Below are 18,706 nucleotides of genomic sequence, written 5' to 3' on the forward strand. Positions count from 1 at the left end.
AACTGAAGCATTGCAACTAACCGTGGAGTAATGGAAAATATAGTTTACATTATAGTTTACACTCTGCCCCACATGATTTTTATAGGTTTCTACAAGATGTATAATGGCCTTTATCCATCCTTGCAGTGTCATGCAGGGCAATTTCGATGTCCCAAAATGCCCCCATGTTATAACTATTCTTCCCTGTCCTTCCCTTCAGAACCTCTGGTGGCCACTGTCTTTATATCAATGATGCAAGTTCTATCATTGCTAGAATAATAAGTCTACTTTAGTCCATTGTTCATTCACCAATCTTGAGGATTTTGGGATGGTGATACCCACTCTGTTTCTGATTGAGAGGAGGCTTAGATCCCATGGGGCAGGTGGATGGAGCTATCCTGCTTGCAGTTGCAGACACTCTCCGTTCCTTGGGATGGGCATTGTCCATCATCATCTCCTTGTTAGTTGTCTTGGGTGAGTCCAATGAATGGGAGAGTAGGTGTTGTAACTCTGCTGAGATTCAGGACTTAATCAGCATATAAACGAACCAAAGATTTAAATCTCTGGGACATGTATTTAACAAGTATAGTGCTAATTATAAGTTCAAATAGAAGGGACAGGAACCACGTGTAGGGAAACTATCAATGAGTCTAACTCTGTTACACTGGAGAGCATAAATTCCAAATTAAGGCCCACTGGCACAGTGCCAAATTACTAAGCCTGTCTGCCCTGCTTATAGTGTCTCCATGTCTCTAGAGCCCTCAGGAAACCTGCTGTCCGAGGCACTGTTGACTGTGGAGTCAATGAGATCCTGCCAAGGCGTGCATAAGGGTAACCTCTGGAATGACCTCCCAATTCACTTTGAAATTTCTTAGCCGTAAAAACTCACTTGTATTGAGACCCACACAACCACCAAAAGAATACTGAATTCCCATCCTGGGGAGTCCTGCTACATTCTCTAATAGAATAGCAAGAATCCCCTGAGTATACAGGCAATGCCTAGTGAAGGAAGACAGACAATTACACCAGGCCCTTGATACTAATGATTGTACTTATGAAACTTTTCTTGTTAAATTGAAGCTTAGCCTAGTATATCACCTAAGAGTTAACTCCTGAAAGCTTCCTTGTTGCTCAAATATGGCCTCTCTTTAAGCCAAACTCAGCATATAAATATACTGCCTTCCCCCTCCACCCCCCCCACCAAGTGTGGGGCATGACTCCCAGGGATGAGCCTCCCTGGCACTGAGGGATTATTATCAAGCACCAACAGCAATTTAATAGGTTAAAAGCTTACAGTTCTGAGGATGTATCAAGTCACCCTCAAGAGATGCTGTCTCACCAAGTTGCACTGACATGTGGCAGGGCCTAACAGTGGCTGCTCTCCCAGTCTCTGCCTTCTCCTCCAGGGTCACTTTCTCTCCAAAGTCAGCTGTGGACAATCAGGCATATGGCTCCTCCATCCCTCTCCTCCAAGCCTAGTCTGTTTCAGCCTTTCAGGGGCATCTTTCTGTGCCTCTGTGCTCTGCGGATTCCAGCCTCAGGCTTCTCTGTCCCTGCAGCTTTTTTCTGTGTGTCTCTGCATCTTTGTCCAGTAAAAGACCCAGGGTGGGTCTTAATCCTACCGATGTGATCTAATCAAAAGGAAAGTCCCTTGACTGAATCTTATAAAAAGAAACCATCCACAACAGGTTCACATGCACAGGCATGGATTAGCTCTAAGGACATGAGCTCCTGGAGTCTTCCCATCTTCAAACTGCCACATTTCTCCTGGCCACAACCTTTCCTCTCAAAACTATGTACAGGCATCATCTTCTGAAAACTTATCCAAAACTGTAATAATGCTTCTTCCTTTGTAGGTAACCTGGTTGTAGATGGTTGTTAGAATCTCTTCATGTATTTTCCTGTTACCCGGGGAGTCTCCTCCTGCCCACAGCCTGATACGGGGGTCCCCTCTGAGTACAACTTCTGTGTCTGGTACCGTGATGTGCTGGCCCAGGTTTCCAAACAAGGTTTCCACCCCACCTAGGGATGACACTGGTATTTTGTTTTAGGGTCTCTATGATTTGGGGTATTGATGAAATCCAGCTGTCTGAAACCAGAGTAAGCTGGTATTTTTTCCCAAGGATTCCCAGGTGATGGGAGGGTCGGGTTCTTGTCTGACTACTGACTGGACCACCAGACAACCAGGCAGGGACTGTGGCTGCCATATCCAGCTGTCTTCCTAACTCATCACACATGGGGGCTCAGTAACTAAGAACAAAGGACTGACCAGGGAAGCAAAATACTGACCACTAGTACTTTGCTTAGTAAAGCACGAAGAAATTGTCAAATGGGATCCCCTGCCCAGTCGCTTCAGTAATTTCCTACACGTGCTCTTCTGTAATGCTGGAAACCCCTTCTCTCATTTGCCAGCTTAACCCAGGAGCCTAACATGAAGGGGTTCGCTGAATTTCCCTCCAGCCCCAGCAGCCCCACTGAGGACCCCAGGGGACCCCAGCCCGGCCGGTCCCCACTGCAGGAGGATGTTGAGATGAGCAGTGGCTCGAGCGGAAACGAAACCAACGAAAACTGCTCCCTGGGGCAGGACTCGCAGGGCAGCGACTGTGAGGAGAGCGGGAAGGAGCTGGGCATGCTGGTGGAGCCCCCCGGCGGCCGGCAGAGGTAGGTGCGCCGCAGGCCGGACGGAGGCCAGGCCGGCTACCGGGCTTTCCTTCCCTTCGTAACTGGGTTGCTTTTGCCCTCTTCAAATAACGAATACCAAGGCTTTCAAGATTTATGAAAATCGTGTTAATTCAGAATAGCTAGTTTACTAGGGTCGCTGCTTCCTTAGCAGTGTCACTATGGGTTTTGAGAATCTGACTGCCGACAGAGAGCTGCTCAGTGGGTAGGAAGAGATCTTGCAAGGCAGTCATGTCCCATATCCCAGCCCATAGCTACCTGCACCCACACCAGGTGGTTTATAGAAAAAGAACTTGCTCCTTCAGACCTGAATTTCCATCGCCCCATACTTAGTTTTTCTGGTATCTGAATGCTTTATGTTCCAGTTTTACCTTTTAAAAGTTATCTTAACATGCCTAACCCTCCTTGTCACCCCTGGTTGGGCGGAGCGGGGAGAAGCAGATGGGACACACATTCTCCTGAGGTTTGCTCTTCTTGTGCTTTCAGTCCAGGCGCCTTCAGCCTGATGATGGGAAAGTCTGGGCACAACCCATCTACCAGCGGCTGCAGGTAAGGCTGGTGTGGCGAGAAATGGGAAGAGCCATCATTGGGGGGTGGTTTTTTGGGGTGGCGTGACTACTGAAATGCGTTAGCCCACGTGGCTGTCTCCGTCAGCAGCCCGGCCTCTCAGCCGCGGCCTGGGTCCTCCCCTGCCCGTGTCCCGTGGGCTGGGCAGCGCCCCCTGGTGTTCCTCCAGCATCCACTGCCCTCCCAGCCCCTCTCCTCCCGGCTCTACTCTCAGCAGGCCTCGCCTGGGTCTAAGACGCGTTCATCAAGAACCTTCCACACCCTCGTTTACCCTCACACCCGCGGACATTTTCTGGTGCCAAGTCCAGCTCTCGATCTTGGGCATCTGGGCACTTTGGCATCACGTCTCTGCACCCTCCAACCCAAGAGGCCCATCTCCATCAGCATGTGCCCACCCGCCCGTCTTCCTCCCAGCTCCCATATCCTTGAGCTTGAAGGTGCTTCTCAGAGCTCCCCCTTCCTCTCTGCGGTCTTCCTGCTCTCTTCATCCACGTTTGTAAGCTAGAAAGCTGTGTTGCTGGCCTCTCCATCCACGTCGCTCGCCCTTTCTGGGCTGGGACGGGGAGGGCGGGCTTGCCTCAGCCCCCGCCAGCAGCTGGGTCAGCCAGCAAGACCTTCCTGGACCAGGCGCAGCTCTGACCCTCGGCGGGGAGGAGAGACCCCTGCTAAAGGCACTTCTCCCGCATCAGAGCAGTGGTTCTCGCCCAGGGACACCGGGAGCCCTGGAGGCATTTGGCAAAGTGTGGAGACATTTCTAGTTGTGCCAGATGGGTGCATGCTCCCGGCACCCGGGGGCCAGGGATGCTGCCACGCGTCCTAGGTGCACCACGTGGGATCCACCGGCCCAGGTGGAGGAACCCCGAACTCGAGGCCTTCAGGAAAGGACACTTAGGCAGCCAACATGTGACTGCTTCTCTCTTTAATTCCGCAGCAGTGAGCAGTCTGCCAAAGCGGACACGCGTAAAGAGCTGATAAAGACCCTGAAGGAGCTGAAAGTCCACCTCCCTGCAGACAAGAGGGCCCCGGGCAAGGCCAGCACGCTGGCCACCTTGAAGTACGCCCTGAGGAGCGTGAAGCAGGTGAAAGGTACGGCCGCTGCGTGCATTTCCCAAACCTGTGGAAGCAGGTGTCACAGCCCACCCCCAGGCTACCCCTTGGGTGGTGCTGACTTCCTGAAAATCCTAAAACAGCAGAAAGAAGTTATGAAAGTCTGATGAAGCTGCCGTGGATTAGAAACCTCAATTAATTGAAAATGTTCTATTGCCCTTGATTTTTAGAGGGGGAGAGAAAAACAAGTAGAAAACAAGCTGCTAAAAGAAATCTCTTTACAGCCTAAACCTTATGCTGCAGCCTGGGGTTGGGTCGCGTTCAGGAGACAGTCTGTGGGCTGGGCAGGAGTGTCGCTGTTGGGAAGGTGACCCTGAGGCCCAGGAAGACCAGCACTAACGTGGCAGGCCCACGGACACGGACAGCTCCCACGGAATGGAAACAAAACCTCGCACGGCACCTAGTCGGGGACCTGTCCCACATTTAGAAAGGGCCAGGAAGGAGATCGGAGGGTTTAGAGGGTGCCGTCGTTTCTTGTCCTTAAAGCATCCCTGTAGAGCTTCTCGATCAAGCCTTCGGCAGTTCTTTACTCACTTACCTGGCGGCCTGTGCCTTCCCAGCCAGGCAGGCAGGGCACCTGCTGGCCCAGGGGCGCAGCAGCAAGGCCGCCAGCGGTCAGCTCCTAGATCTTAGCACTAGACGATAAGGCTCTTAGGGCTGGGCAGCAGGTGCACAGCTCTTTCCAGGCAGAGGGCAGCCACCCCTGCGCAAACGCCGCCAGTGCCCGGCGCTCCCCTCATGAGGCCCAGACGCCCAGCCCCTAAGCCCCGTCGCTCTCGGGTCCCAGGCACCCCGCCCCCCAGGATGGGCTGCCAGCACGCAGCATGGAAGAGGCTCCCCTGGATGGCTGGACGTGCTGAGCCGCCGGTAGCCCACCTCACTGCGGTCAGGCCCCAGGTGCCCCCTCCTCGGGTCACTGGCACTGGCACTTCAGGGGTTTTCTTGAGCCACACCACTCTGCAGTGGTCCGATGGGAAGGGGGGCTGCAGGCAAAACATGCTCGCACGACCTGCAGCCCCCTCCGCCCCACGGCGCTCACACCTGCCGTGCCAGGCAGTCCTCAGAGGGTGGGTGCTCACAGCAACCCCACCCAGTGGGTGCCTTTGCCCTCAGGAGACCCCCAGAGCTTCTGAATGCCCCCTGCAGCAGCACCCCACTGGGCTGTGCGCCTGAAGACAGCCCCCTCTGCCGGAAGGGGGAGCTGGAGGGGACAGGCGCCCCAGCCTGCTCTGCTGTCAGCGATGACCTCCCTTGACAGTTCCTTCAGCACCTGCAGGAACTCGGGGCTGCTGAGGCTCCCCCAGACTGCGGCAGTGTTTCCTTCCGCTCCTTGGTTTGAGTCTGCTCAGAAATCGCCCCACTCCTGGAGCCTCCAAAGGGGAAGCACCCTGAGCTGGCGTGGCCCAGGCACCGTAGCGGTCCCGCCTTCACGGTGCGGGGGCCAGCTGCGGCCCTGTGGGCCTCCGGGACCGGCCACGCCAGCGTGCGGGAGCTCAGGCCAGTAGGGCCTGGCCTGCAGGGTCTCTTCTGAACCGATGACTTCAGAGGTGCTTCCTGGTGCCTCGCGCTTCCCTGTTCAGTCGATTCCCTCTGGGTGGAGGGGGTCTCTCCCAGGCACTGAGCAGTCCTACGTAAAGGGACACGTCACCTTACAAATCCTGTTGGAGAAAGTGAAGGTTAGGTGGAGCTCTGCAGCCATGCTATTTATATCAAGTAATTTACACTTAAAAATTCCTGTAATCAGGGAGCCAAGAGAGCCTACAACTGCAAGCAGGAGAATTGCATCCATCATCCATCCTGATCTAGAGGTGGAGTGGGCATCACCATCCCAGGGTCCACAGGCTGGAGGAATAAAATATGGACTAGAGTGGACTTACTGATATTCTACTATGAAACTATTGTGACTATAATAGAAGAAATTGCAGCATTGAGGTGGAGAAAGTGGCCACAGTAGTTGCTGAGGGCAGGGGGAGGGAAGAAGAGATGTGATGTGGGGACATTTTGGGGACTTGGAGTTGTCCTGAATGATGTTGCAGGGACCAATGCTGGATATTATATATCCTGCCATAACCCACTGAATGGACTGGGAGAGAGTGTGAACTACAGGGTAAACTATTATCCATGTGGTGCAGCAGTGCTCCAAAATGTGTTCACCAAATGCAACGGATGTCGCACGATGATGAAAGAGATTGTTGGTATGGGAGGAGTGAGGTGGGAGGGGTATATGGCGACCTCTTATATTTTTTTAATGTAACATTTTAAAAAAATAGAGGAAAATAAATTCCTGTAAATCAGAGCTCTTCTGATTTTTCAACAAAAAAGACTTCTAATTTCTGTTTGCCTTGCCTTCCCACCTCTCTGTGTCCCGGGTAGAGAATATCCGTGTCGCTCCTTTTCGTTTGAGAAGTGAATAATGCTTTACAGTTGTTTGCAGTTTCTGGTCATTCCCTGGGCTTCACGTGCTGAGAGTTAGCATCGTTTCTCATGCAGCTAATGAAGAATATTACCAGCTGCTAACAGCCAGCGAGAGCTGTCCCTCCAGCCTCGACATCCCCTCCTACACTGTGGACGAGATTGAGCGCATCGCCTCTGAGTACACCATGGAGAACGTGGTAAGCATCAGACACCGTGGAGTTCTCCCCTCCCCCCACAAATTTGTTTTTAAATGGCCCAAGTTCTTCTTCCGGGGAACTGAACTAGCTGAACTGCTGCTACAGTGGCTTTCTAGCAGGAAAGTTTGGAGTTTTAGGAAATGAGTTCAGATCTTTAAAAAGGAAAGTTTGAAGTTATTCTGGAAGTAGCGGGCATGTTTTGGATTTCTGCCTTTCTTCTGTGACACTACTTGTCCCCTGGCGTGCTCTGCACAGCTTTGCGTGCGGAGGAGAAAGCGCCAGCCGACGAGCAGCTGTGGTCAGCCTCTCGTGCGCACCGTGACTGGCCCAGGCCTCCTGCCTCCCCGTCGGCCCCGGGGCCCTGGTGGAGAGGCTGGCGAAAAGGTGTGTCTGGCCCCAGCGAGCAGCGGGGGGCTCTCCGCCTGCCTCCAAGGTCTCCCCAACCTAGACTCCGGGAGCTGCACCAGGAGACGCGCAGCAGGCCCCACAGGGAGTCAGCCGCCGGGTTGAGTTTTTTTTTAGGATTTATTTTATTTACTTCTCTCCCCTTCCTCCCCCACCCCCAGTTGTCTGCTCTCTGTGTCCATTCGTTGTTGTTCTTCTGTGACCGCTTCTATCCTTATCAGCAGCACTGGGAATCTGTTTCTTTTTGTTGTGCAGCTCTCCGTGTGGGCGGTGCCACTCCTGGACAGGCTGCGCTTTTTTCACATGGGGCAGCTCTCCTTACGGGGCACATTCCTTGCACGTGGGGCTCCCCTACACGGGGGATACCCCTGCATGGCAGGGCACTCCTTGTGCGCATCAGCGCTGCACGTGGGCCAGCTCCACACCGGTCAGGAGGCCCTGGGTTTGAACCCTGGACCTCCCATGTGGTAGATGGACGCCCTATCCGTTGAGCCAAATGCGCTTCCCAGATGCTGGGGTTTTTTTTGGCCCTGGGGCCTCCTTTCACGTAATAATTTTCAATTTTGCTGATCGTGGGGAGAAGGGCCCAACGAGGCCCCCACCCCTTGTTGCCCGCCCCCCACGGTGTGCACTCGTGCCCCTGCCCAGGCCTGCCCCAGTCCGGGTCTCCTGGAGACTGGCAGGGCTGCTCCTGGCCTGAGCGCTGGACCCACAGCCACCCTTTCACTTCCAGGACGTGTTTGCCGTGGCCGTGGCCGTCGCCACCGGGAAGATTCTGTACGTCTCCAACCAAGTCGCATCCGTGCTTCGCTGTAAGAGAGACGCCTTCACTGACGCCAAGTTTGTGGAGTTCCTGGCGCCTCACGACGTCAGCGTGTTCCACAGCGCCACCGCCCCATACAAGTTCCCATTGTGGGGCACCTGCCGCAGCGCGGGTAAGGCGCACCGAGCTCGCCCGGGCCCTGCGCGGCGTGGGCGCATCAGCCAGGGCAGCGGGGGCTTCCGGTGGGCGCCGCGGGCCTGGTGCTTGCCCTCCACCTCTCGTCTGCCGAGAGACCCCGCAGCCAGCCCGCCCTGAGGAGACCCTCGGCTGCCATCTCTTCAGAACAGACCTAGAGGGGAGAGCACGGTCTCCGCGTAAGGCCAGACAGGGGAGGACGTCCCGGGAGGTCTCCGGAGACGGGAGGCCCTGTGGAAGTAGGGTTTGAGCTGGAACGCTGGGCTCGCGGCCTGCCTGGGAGAGGGGGCCTGAGCTGGGAGTCCCTGCGGGACCTCAGGCTGGAGCGATCGGCCACGGGGTTCCAGGACGCCTTCCGGAGTATTCCAGCCTTGGCCAAGGGCCGCCTTTTCAGTGTCAGTCACGTGGTCCTCCCGGGCCACTTCAGCCAGGGCCTCGGTGCAGGCTGGCAGCAGGGCGTGGGCGCCCGCCTTACCCCCGCGGACGGTGCTGGCCCTCGCGACATGCCCAGCCTCCCGCCCCAGCCCCCTTCGCGTGCTTCCTCCTGAAGTGCTCACATCCTGCTCTCCTCGTCCCTGCCCCCCATCGAGCTGGCACTTCTGTCCCCACCTCCCAGAGCCATTGCTCCTCAGCCCCCCACGCCCCTCCCAGCAGGGCGCAGGCGCCTTCGGCTGTGCGCTCTCACACATCCTGGTCCTCCATCTCAACTGGGCTGGATGGCTCTCGAGTCCCACACAGCTCGGACGAACGCCCAGTACCTGGCGCAGCCTGTGACACAAGCTGGTGCGGGGAGCAGGGAGAGGTGGCCAGAGGTCAGACATGCCCCTCCGTGCCGTCAGTGGCCAGCGCCAGGCCACAAAAGACCCTTCTGGAGGGGAAGTCCTGCAGCCTCCACCTGCCAGCACCTGAACCTGCAGCCTCAATGGGGCTGGGTGGCTGCCCGGGGAACCGCACAGCAGAAGCACCTGTGGAGCCAGGAGCGGCACACGGGAACCGACAGGGCAGGGGAGTTGCCCGGGGTGAACGTGGCCTCATGCCTGCTCTCAGCGAGGGCTGGCCCTGACCGCGCCGCCAGAGCGTCTGCCATGGCACCTTTGGCACGTGGGTCGGCACCTTGGCCCTCGTCCGTCACTGCCTCATGGTCTAGGGCTGCTGGCAGCTCAGCCGCCTTCGGCTCCTGCGCCAGCCTTTGCACGTCCCAGTGCCTCTTCTCCAGCCAGTGTGCGGCCGGTCTCCCCGTCTTCTCCCGCTGTCGTCTCATCTGCGCCCATCGATAGCCGCCCCCTCTGACAACAGCCCACTTGTTCCCAGCTGGACTGTTCAGAACAGCACGGCTCGCCGCGGGGTCCCAATGGAGTGCTGTCGACTTTCTCCCCAAATGCCCACACACTCGTGTCCAGCCGGGTGCTTAGGGTCTGCGGTGCGTGCCACGAGGCCCTGTGGTCAGTGTGGGGCCACCACACCGGAAGACAGCGGCCCTGCTCGCGTGCTTGCGGCACAGACGGGGCTGGCAGTGCCAGCCTGGGATGGTTAGAGCCTGATTCATCCAGACAGAACTGAGGCCGGGGACTTCTCAGGGCCCTTGCCTCTGATTGGTTATCATTTTCCACAATTGGGCATTGGCTACTTCTCTCCATTTCTTTTGTGTAGAGAAAACTTATTTTAGAAGTTCAACATCTACGATTTCTTCTTTAAAAAAATAGTCTTCAGCAGTCCTGGAAGCACCCATTCCCTCCCTTCTAAAGCGGTCTCCCGAAGGACCTCGTGTTTTTAGTGGACATTTGAAATGTAAAGTTAGTACTTTAACAAGAAGTAGTGACGGAAGCTTCAAAATTGTGTTGAGGTTAGAACCAGCTATGCCCTAAAATACGTAGCTTGAAATGTTTGGGGCTTAAGGTGCAAAAATCCTAAACGCCAGTGAGCGCGTCTCCAAAGTGAGTTGCTAACGTGTTCAAGGCAGGGACGTACAACGTGAGCACTGCATCCTCCGATGTGGGCCACATCCACCAACTCCGTTTAATTCCAGTCAGTTTCTCACCTCCGGGGCTCCCCCCGTGCCTCGGGGAATGCGCACCGCGCGCACCTCGCTTACTCTGTCTCTTCTCTTTGGTCCATCGGGCACCGGGAGCACCGGCGGCTGAGGCTGTCCAGCTGGTGAGTGACTCCATGCTCTGTCTTTCAGACACCTTCACCCAGGAGTGCCTGGCGGAGAAGTCTTTCTTTTGCCGAGTCAGGTAAGCCCTGCAGTCAGTTTGCTCCATGTCCCTAAATTAGAGAACAGTGCAAACGTCCACCCCAGGCTGCGCTGAGCAGGTTCAGGAGGCAGGTGGGACCCTGCACGATAGCCCGCAGGCGGGGGCTGTCCGTGGGATGCGGTTAATTAATAAGTGACGTGTTGGACGTGCTCCAGGTGGGAGGGCTTGGTGGGGGCTGCCCCCTTTGGGGGCACGTTGGCCAGAGGACCCGGCCGTGCAGCCTGGCACACGGCACCCATAGAGGGACGCTTCTGGGAGTCCAGCCCCAGGCTGCGCGGGCCCCTGAAGGACACACAGCCTTTTGTGGGCATGTGCAGGTTCCCAGGGACAGTCCCAGGCCTCACAGCAGACCCTCAGCCTGAGGTGGGGACCAACAGGGTGCCCTGCTGTTGGCTCAGGAGAGGCCCCAGGCGGTGTGGCCACTTACTGGTCAGGGCCTGAAGCCCACTCTTGGAGCAGTGTCCCTTCTGCATGGACCTTCCCCAATTAAAAGGCAGGCTCCACCAGGGAAGGGGGCCGAGGCGCCTCGCCCTGGCCAGGAGCACTGGCTCCTTGGTCCCCTCTTGAACGTGAGGGACAGCCCAGTGGCCGCAGCCGTGGTGGAAGACAGAAAGCTAAGTGCAGCATCTCCTACGACTTGCCCATTCCACTCCTGGACACACACCTCAGAGCCCGAAAGCAGGGGTTCAAACGACACTGCGAAGGAGGCGGGCGGCCGCCCTCCCCTGGCCGTGTACCCCGAGAACTCGGGGGCAGGAACTTGGCTGCACTGTCCCGCCTCAGAGAACAAACGCCCCCGTTCCACGCCTGGTCTGGGTTGCTGCCTTTGAAAGCAAGGGGAGGTTGGTAGAATATCAACCACAGCACACGTGGAGTTTCCGGAGGGGGCGTATTTCAGAACTTCGTAAAGAAACGAGCCACGTGGACTTCTGCAAGGGAGACTGACCCGGCCCCAGTTGGAGAAGGACCATGTGTGGCCAAGCAGTAACCAGCGCCAAGGAGGCCGGGGCCAGAAGGTCTTGTGCGAACAACAGCCCCTCCCTGATGACCGCGTGGTCGGCGGTTCCCGGAGGAACATCTGCGCCCGGAGGACGCCATGCCGGGCTGAGGTGGTCGAGCCCAGCGCGGCGCCGCAGCAGCCTTGCCGGGTCTGTGTTTTCGTGGTTATATGGTATATGGACGAGGGTCTTCTGGCCCCCCCTGGCTTTTTTGGGCTGACCTGGCTTCTTCGCTGAAGGAGAGTGGGCGGCCCCGCCCTGAAGAGTGCCCCGTCCTCGTTACATTCACGTGTGGTTTTTCACCAGGGCCGAACACCCCGACAGAGTCTGTCAGCACGGCCCGGTCCCCGCGCTGTCAGTCTTCGTGCTGCCGGGCCGCCTCGTGCCCTCCAGCGCGGCGCAGGCTGCCGCTGCCCGCAGCTCCTTGCACACGGCCGTGGTCACCTCGGCCTGCCTGGCCCCACGCCTGCCCGGCCCCTGCACACCTTCCTCACGACAGGACATTGGCCGTCCAGATTTTTGCCTTGAGGCCCACGTTGCGGAAGAAACTGAAGGCGTGGGCTCCCCGCAGCTGCGTGGGGGTCACACTGCTCTGCGTTTGCCGGGGGCTGCCGTCCTTGCGTGTGTGGGAGCCACACTCTTTGCCTTCTGCTGGTCTCCATGTCTCGTCTCTGCCCTTTCTACCTCATTCGTCTGCAGCCTTTTAGAGAAAATGTTCCCGGGCCTTGGGATGAGGCTGAAATCAAAGGAGACTTGTGCAGGGTCCTGAGCTGAGTTAGGGACTTCCAGGCTTCCTAATGAGGCAGGCTGATAGACCGGCCTCCCACCTGGAGCACCACCCGGAGGCAGCGTTCCACTCTGGAAGTAGCGGGCCGATGTGGGTGGGAGGGCAGGCATCCAAAGGAAAGTTTAGCCAAAGTCTTGGGCACTGAAGGTCCTTACCCTTGTTATTCTGTGGATGACAAAGCTTTGGGGGACCCTCTTGAATTATTGCCTCCTATTCGCTGTAGCAAATGAAGTGATGTTTCTAGTTATTAAAAAAATAACAGCATATTAAAAGAAAAGACACCTGCACACCGAGGTTCATCGCGGCATCACTCACAATTGCCAAATAATGAAAGCCACCCAAGAGTCCATCGGCCAGGACCAGATGCACACAATGTGCTGTAGCCACACAAAGGGATACTGTTCAGCCACCAAAAGGAATGGAGTTCTGACACCTGCGGCAATATGCATGAACCTTGAAGACATCACGTGGAGTGAAATAAGCCAGTCACTAAAGGGCAAGTGTGTGATCCCACTGATAGGAAGAATTCAAATATGCAAATTCATAGTCAGAAACTAGAATACCAGAGCTGGGGTGCGGGTGGGGGACGGGGAGTTCACGGGGCGTGGTACAGAGTTTCTGTTGGGGTGATGGAAAGGTTTCGGTAATGGACGGTGGTGGGAGTGCAGCCCTGTGGAGGTGACTAACAGCCCTGAATTGTGTGTTTGAAAGTGGCTAAGGAGGGAATTTAGGTTGTCTATATAATAACTATGATAAAAAAAATGTAAGCACCAGAGGACCTACAAGAGGAACAGTGAGGCCCGAGGTAAATCATGGACTATTGTTAATAGTAATTATAAAGACCTGCTTTCCTCAGTTGTAGCCAAGTAGCATGCTAATGCCAAGTGTTGGCAGTAAAAGCTGTGCCTGGGGGGCTGGGGGGGTGGGAGCTCTACCTTCTGCACGGCTTTCCTGTAAACCTCCAACTTCTTTTTAGGAAAAGAAAAGAGAAAACCCAAGGGAGAGGAAGGAAGGGCGGAGGTGTGGGGTGGTGGCGGGCACCAGCGCAGGGGCTCTGCCTGGTGCTGCAGCCGGCGCGGTCAGGGGCGTCCAGGGCAGCGAAGCCAAGAACGCCGCGTGGTCCGGGCAGCCGTGGGGAGGGGTGCGGCAGCACCCAGGGCGCTGCCCCTGGTTTCCTAATTCCCAGCCCCTGCTGTCGCCCCTCCCTCAGCGTCGGGCGGAGCCACGAGAACGAGATCCGCTACCACCCGTTCCGCATGACGCCCTCCCTGGCGCGGGTGCGCGGCCCGCCGGGCGCCGAGAGCCAGCTCTGCTGCGTGCTGCTGGCCGAGAGGGTGCACTCGGGCTACGAAGGTAAAGCCCCGGCGGGGCCCCCGCCCTGCTCCCCCGGCCCGGGACAGGTGTCCGGCCTCCTGTCCCTGCAGGTGCCCATGCGAACCGCCCAGACCCGTTCACGGATGCCACATTCTCTGACCACAGGCGCGTTCCTAGACGTCACCACGAGGAACCCGCCTGCGCCACAGCGAACCGCACTTGGAAGTTTCCCCCAGCAGTTAATGCTTTTTTAGAAAAGCACTTCTTAAAAATGATGGCAGTAGGGGAGCGGATGTAGCTCAGTGGCTGAGTGCCTGATTCGCATGCACGAGGTCACGGGTTCCTCGTGTGGAATGTCTTCCTCCAAATATTCAGTAAAGATTTAGAAGCATAACTTAGCTTTCGACAGCTGTTCCCCCAAAGGATGAGTCTCCAAGAATGATACCTTCTGGAATTTGGAATTTTTTATCCATGCATCTGGTAGTTGGAGGGAATTTGGGATAAATCATTTCTTTTGTGCAAATTGCTCTGTTTGCCCACCTTAGAAATCACAAAGTTACCCCATATAGTGGTGACATTTGGCTTTGAATCCAAATCCTTATCTCATTTTATTAGAATAATTTTTTCAGATCACTCTTGCTTTGGTTTTAAAAAATCAAGGAGATGGCCTTCAGCAGGATTTTGCTAAGGGAAACCTGTGTATCTGTCCGCATGGATTTATTGACATAGCTGTTCTTCATTTACTTGTGTCTAAAACAAGCCCACAAAGAGGTTGAAAGGCTGTTTCCAGTGCTCTGCCGTGTATGCATCCAGCCCCCGTGTTCAAAGTCCAATTTTTTGTTTTTTTTCTTCAACCACTCATTACTCTCTCTGAATTTTCCTGGTGTTTTCTAGTTGTCATATACCTAAATTAAATGTGTATTTCACGCAAAAATTTGTGCAAAATTCTTTGTTCTTTCAGCCCCTAGAATTCCACCTGAAAAAAGAATTTTTACAACCACACACACGCCCAATTGTGTGTTCCAGGACGTGGATGAGAGGTAAGCGACTCAGCTCCCCCGGCTGTGGGCGCGTCTCGCTTGTGCTTCCTCTGGTCTTGGAATCAGTATCCCTCTTCCTAGCATCAGATTCCCACACAAGACGTTTAGTGGATCGTAACTGAATAAAGTAGTTAATAACTAAACAAAGCTCAATGAAGTTTCACATTTTTACATTAAAGTAATTTAGACAAAGCTAAGGCTGCATGTTGGTTTTACTTACATGATACTTGATGTGTACGTTTAACTCTCAAGGCAATGAAATGATTATGCAGTTATAAAAGACAGCCTCCGGGAGCTGAACGCTGTCAGCAGGGCGTTCTGGAGAAGTCATCAGTGCTCTAACTGGACCTATCACTATCCTGCTTAAAACCTCTACCAAACCGAGGCGTGGACCCTGACGCCGAGTAAATGGTGTTATCCCAGGGCCGTGTGCTGGGGGCCAGTGCTCGGCTCGAACCCGGTCATGCCGCTGGCAAGATGCCCCCAGCGTTCTCCAGCCCATCTGCCCCTGTCCACGGGGAGCCATTTCTCTGTGTCCCCCCCACCCCCTGGACCAATGGCCCCCCGGGATTCCGGGGCACTTGCTAGCCGGCGCTGGGCCCCACGTGTGCCTTCTCCCAGCTGCACCCCTCAGACCCAGAAACGCTGCAGCCTGCTGCCACCCTGCAGTCAAAGAGAGGGTCCTCTGAGCGCTCCCCGCGCTGGACTTGCAACCAGCCAGGCCAAGGCCCCCCCAGAGGCGCCGTCAGAGCAGGTCTTCCTCACCGTCCACCCCGGCCCCCGAGCCCCAGCCTGGACTCAGGTGGTCTGCCGGGCACCTGGGAAGAACCACGGAGACCTGCTCGGGGTGCAGCTGGGGGCAGCTCCTGCCCACCCCCAGCCAGCTGCGCTGGCCAAGCCGCTCCAGGAGCTCTTCGTGCAGCCACAAGGCCAGCACTTCCTGTTCCGCAGCCTTCTTCCCCCACCTGGTGTCTGACACATGTGCAGGAAGATGGGTGGACAGCTGCACATGGCATTCTGGAACCTTCCTTAGGAAAGCCCAAGCTCCCTCACAGGCTGGAAGGCCCGCCCTGCTGGGCAGCGCTCCTCCCTTCCCCCTCTCCTCCTCCTCCTCCCCATTTTTCTCGCCTCTTTTCCTCCTGCCACTCCTTTTCCCCCCTCCTCCGGTCATACCTTGCTTGATTTGGGAGAGTGCCAGGGACATTCTGTTCCTTCCGTCCAGAGGAAACCGGGAGACCAGAGAGGGCGTGCCTCAGACGAGCAGAGAATCAAAGAACAACGCTGGGCTCACGAGAAAGTTCCAGACCTCAGGGCAAAGGGACGCTTTACTCTGGAGACTCAAGGGAGAAGTGCCCTTCCCCGCGGTCAGATCGGAAAACCTCTGTTTGGACATGAGAAGTTCCAGAGTCTACGAGGACCTCAGAGGCTGCACTGAAGACAAGGGGCTGCTGAGAAGCCCCGTGCAAGTGCTCCCAGGGAGCAGAGCAGAACTTCCAAGAGCAGACGGTGCTGTGGCAGGACACCAGGCACCCCGCGGGCACAGGGCAAGCCCCCCCAGCCAGGAGTGATGGTTCCTGAAGAGACGGCCGCAGACAGCCAGACTAGACGCCACGGCCACAGTGAGCAGAGGAGGGACACTTCCTGAGCCTGAAGACAGGCCAGGGATCCAGGCACAACGTGTTCAGAAGCCCACACCTGGGGGCAGTGGGCCAAACTGCCAAACAGTGCAACAAAATAAAAAGCTCCTAAGAGCACCCAAGAACAAAAACACGATCAGGACTGACTCTTTGAGGAAATAAGACAAAAGAGAAGCGGTGGTAACTGTTATGTGACGGTGGTTTTGTCCCAGGGTCCCCGACTCAAGGAGCTACTGTCATGTTCTGTTTCCTAATCCACCGCAAGCCTTGCTGTTTCTCCGTTAGGCTAATTCCCACCTGTTGCCAGTCTCTGACCGTGAGGAGCTCTTAGGGGTGGCCTGCCTGGCACCTGAGCTGAATTCTAGAACGTGTCTCATGTCTGCTCGCTTCCAGGGCGGTCCCCCTCCTGGGCTACCTACCTCAGGACCTGATCGAGACCCCCGTGCTCGTGCGGCTGCACCCCAGCGACCGGCCCTTGATGCTCGCCATCCACAAGAAGAGTAGGTCCCTTCACCCCCAAGGTTCCTCAGAAACTGCACGGCCTCAGGGCGCGTGGCGAGCAGGGCCTCCGTTGCGGGGTCCCACGGCTGACTATGTGCAGTCAGCCTGGTCACGGCGTCCAGGGGCTGGTGAGCGCGTCTGGGCTCCTTGTGCCCAGTTGCCTGAGTCCTCGGCATCTCCTTTCCACCGCTAGCTTCTGCTGGGGGGTAGGAGGCATCGGTGTGCAGTGTCCCCCAGGTCCCGCCTTGGCCAGGGACGAACCGGCCAGTGACACGGACCAGACAGCCCTGGCCCCCAGCGAGCCTTGTCCCTTACAGACCTAGGGGCCTCTGAGCTGCCCCCACCCGGATGAGACCCCAGGGAGTTCTTCAGTTAAATCAAGCCTAGGAGGTGTGCCCCTGGGGAAGCAGCCCCCCGTTACAACCCAGGGCGAAAATGGGGGCTTGGGAGCAGCAGGTCTGGAGAGGGGTTAAGATCCCTCCCTTTCAAAGGATGGTGAGAGCGCGCAACCCTCGCCGTGCCCGGTGGCGAGAGCGCGCGCCCCTTGCCGTGCCCAGTGGCGAGAGCGTGCTCCCCTCGCCGTGCCCGTGGTGGGAGCGTGCCCCTTGCCGTGCCCGGTGGTGACAGCGTGCACCCCCTCGCGGCCTCCTCAGTCACGCTGACACTGGGCCTTGCCCCTGGCTCTCTCTCCCCTAGTCCTGCAGCCGGGCGGGCAGCCTTTCGACTACTCTCCCATTCGGTTCCGCGCCCGCAACGGCGAGTACGTCACGCTGGACACCAGCTGGTCCAGCTTTGTCAACCCGTGGAGCCGGAAGATTTCCTTCATCATCGGGAGACACAGAGTCAGGGTGTGAGTGGCGCCAGGGGTCTGCGGCGGGTGGCTCCCGGGCCCGAGCTCACTTCCCCACCTGCCAGAGGGCACGGCAGACGGAGATGGGTCAGCGCCAGCCCGCCCCCGCGGTGGGAGCCCCTGCCCCCCACCCTGTCTCTTCCCCTCCGTGGCAGGGGCCTCATATTCCAGTTCCCAGGCTGGGGATCCTGGGGTGGAGTGATGAGAGGAGGGAGGGAGGGGAGCAGGGAGCACGCTCGGGGCCCCAGTAGGGGCGAGCCGTGCTCTGAGCGCACAGCCCGGCGTGGAGCTGCCTCCAACGGTGACAAATTCCCGCCGTGCAGGGGCCCCTTGAATGAAGACGTGTTTGCAGCTCCCAGGTGCGCGGAGGAGAAGGCCCTGCACCCCAGCGTTCAGGAGCTCACGGAGCAGATCTACAGGCTCTTACTGCAGGTGGGGTTACCCGCGGGGCCCCCCACGCGGCTCACGCCCTTCGCTCTTGTCCTCTGTTCCATCACCGCAGGGCTGTCCCTGGGATGGCCAAGCACACCCAGCTCTGTGTAGCCCCAGCCTTGCCCTCTTGGGGCATCTGTATCCAGCCGGCCCCTTGAGTGAGAGGCTGAGGGTCCTGCCAGGACCCCCACTCTGACTGCAACTCCAAGCCAGGAGGCGCCTGGCCCTCCCCGCATGGTCCCCACGTGATGTCATACTGCAGGGTGCAGGCCGAGTCCAGGAAGCCCAGGGGCCGGAACAAGAAAGCTTGTCCCTCTGTCCTTGGGGACAGAGCACAGGAGTCATCACGCCCCGTGCCAGGCTCACAGGACAGGGGGAGTAGCTTTTGGGGTAGTCGGCAGAGCAGGGGTGGGTAGTCTCCGGGACAGGTGGCCTGGGGGGGTTCGATGGAGCTCAGCCTCTGGCACCTGGTGCCTGGGAGCCAGACCCCGCCCCAACTCCTCCTCCATGTGCGACCTGAGGCAGGTCACCGCCCCCCCCACCCCCTGTGAACCGGATGGTGTTGGCCGGCACCCCGCCCCCCCC

General features: G+C 57.2%; 1 protein-coding gene across 1 annotated transcript in view; it reads left to right on the forward strand.

The window, feature by feature from the left end:
- The window catches only part of PER2 (period circadian regulator 2), a 40,194-nt gene that overhangs the window by 7,539 nt on the left and 13,949 nt on the right, over positions 1–18,706 (forward strand). Inside the window, exons 2-12 of the mRNA XM_058299789.2 lie at positions 2,392–2,640; positions 3,145–3,207; positions 4,157–4,311; positions 6,823–6,944; positions 8,083–8,284; positions 10,490–10,541; positions 13,558–13,700; positions 14,623–14,701; positions 16,732–16,838; positions 17,536–17,689; positions 18,013–18,121. Coding sequence (XP_058155772.1) covers positions 2,411–2,640; positions 3,145–3,207; positions 4,157–4,311; positions 6,823–6,944; positions 8,083–8,284; positions 10,490–10,541; positions 13,558–13,700; positions 14,623–14,701; positions 16,732–16,838; positions 17,536–17,689; positions 18,013–18,121 — 1,416 coding nt within the window. The 5' untranslated portion in view covers positions 2,392–2,410. The remainder of the gene's footprint in view (positions 1–2,391; positions 2,641–3,144; positions 3,208–4,156; positions 4,312–6,822; positions 6,945–8,082; positions 8,285–10,489; positions 10,542–13,557; positions 13,701–14,622; positions 14,702–16,731; positions 16,839–17,535; positions 17,690–18,012; positions 18,122–18,706) is intronic.

This window comes from Dasypus novemcinctus, chromosome 7 (assembly GCF_030445035.2).
Source record: "Dasypus novemcinctus isolate mDasNov1 chromosome 7, mDasNov1.1.hap2, whole genome shotgun sequence".
Classification (NCBI taxonomy): Eukaryota; Metazoa; Chordata; class Mammalia; order Cingulata; family Dasypodidae; genus Dasypus; species Dasypus novemcinctus.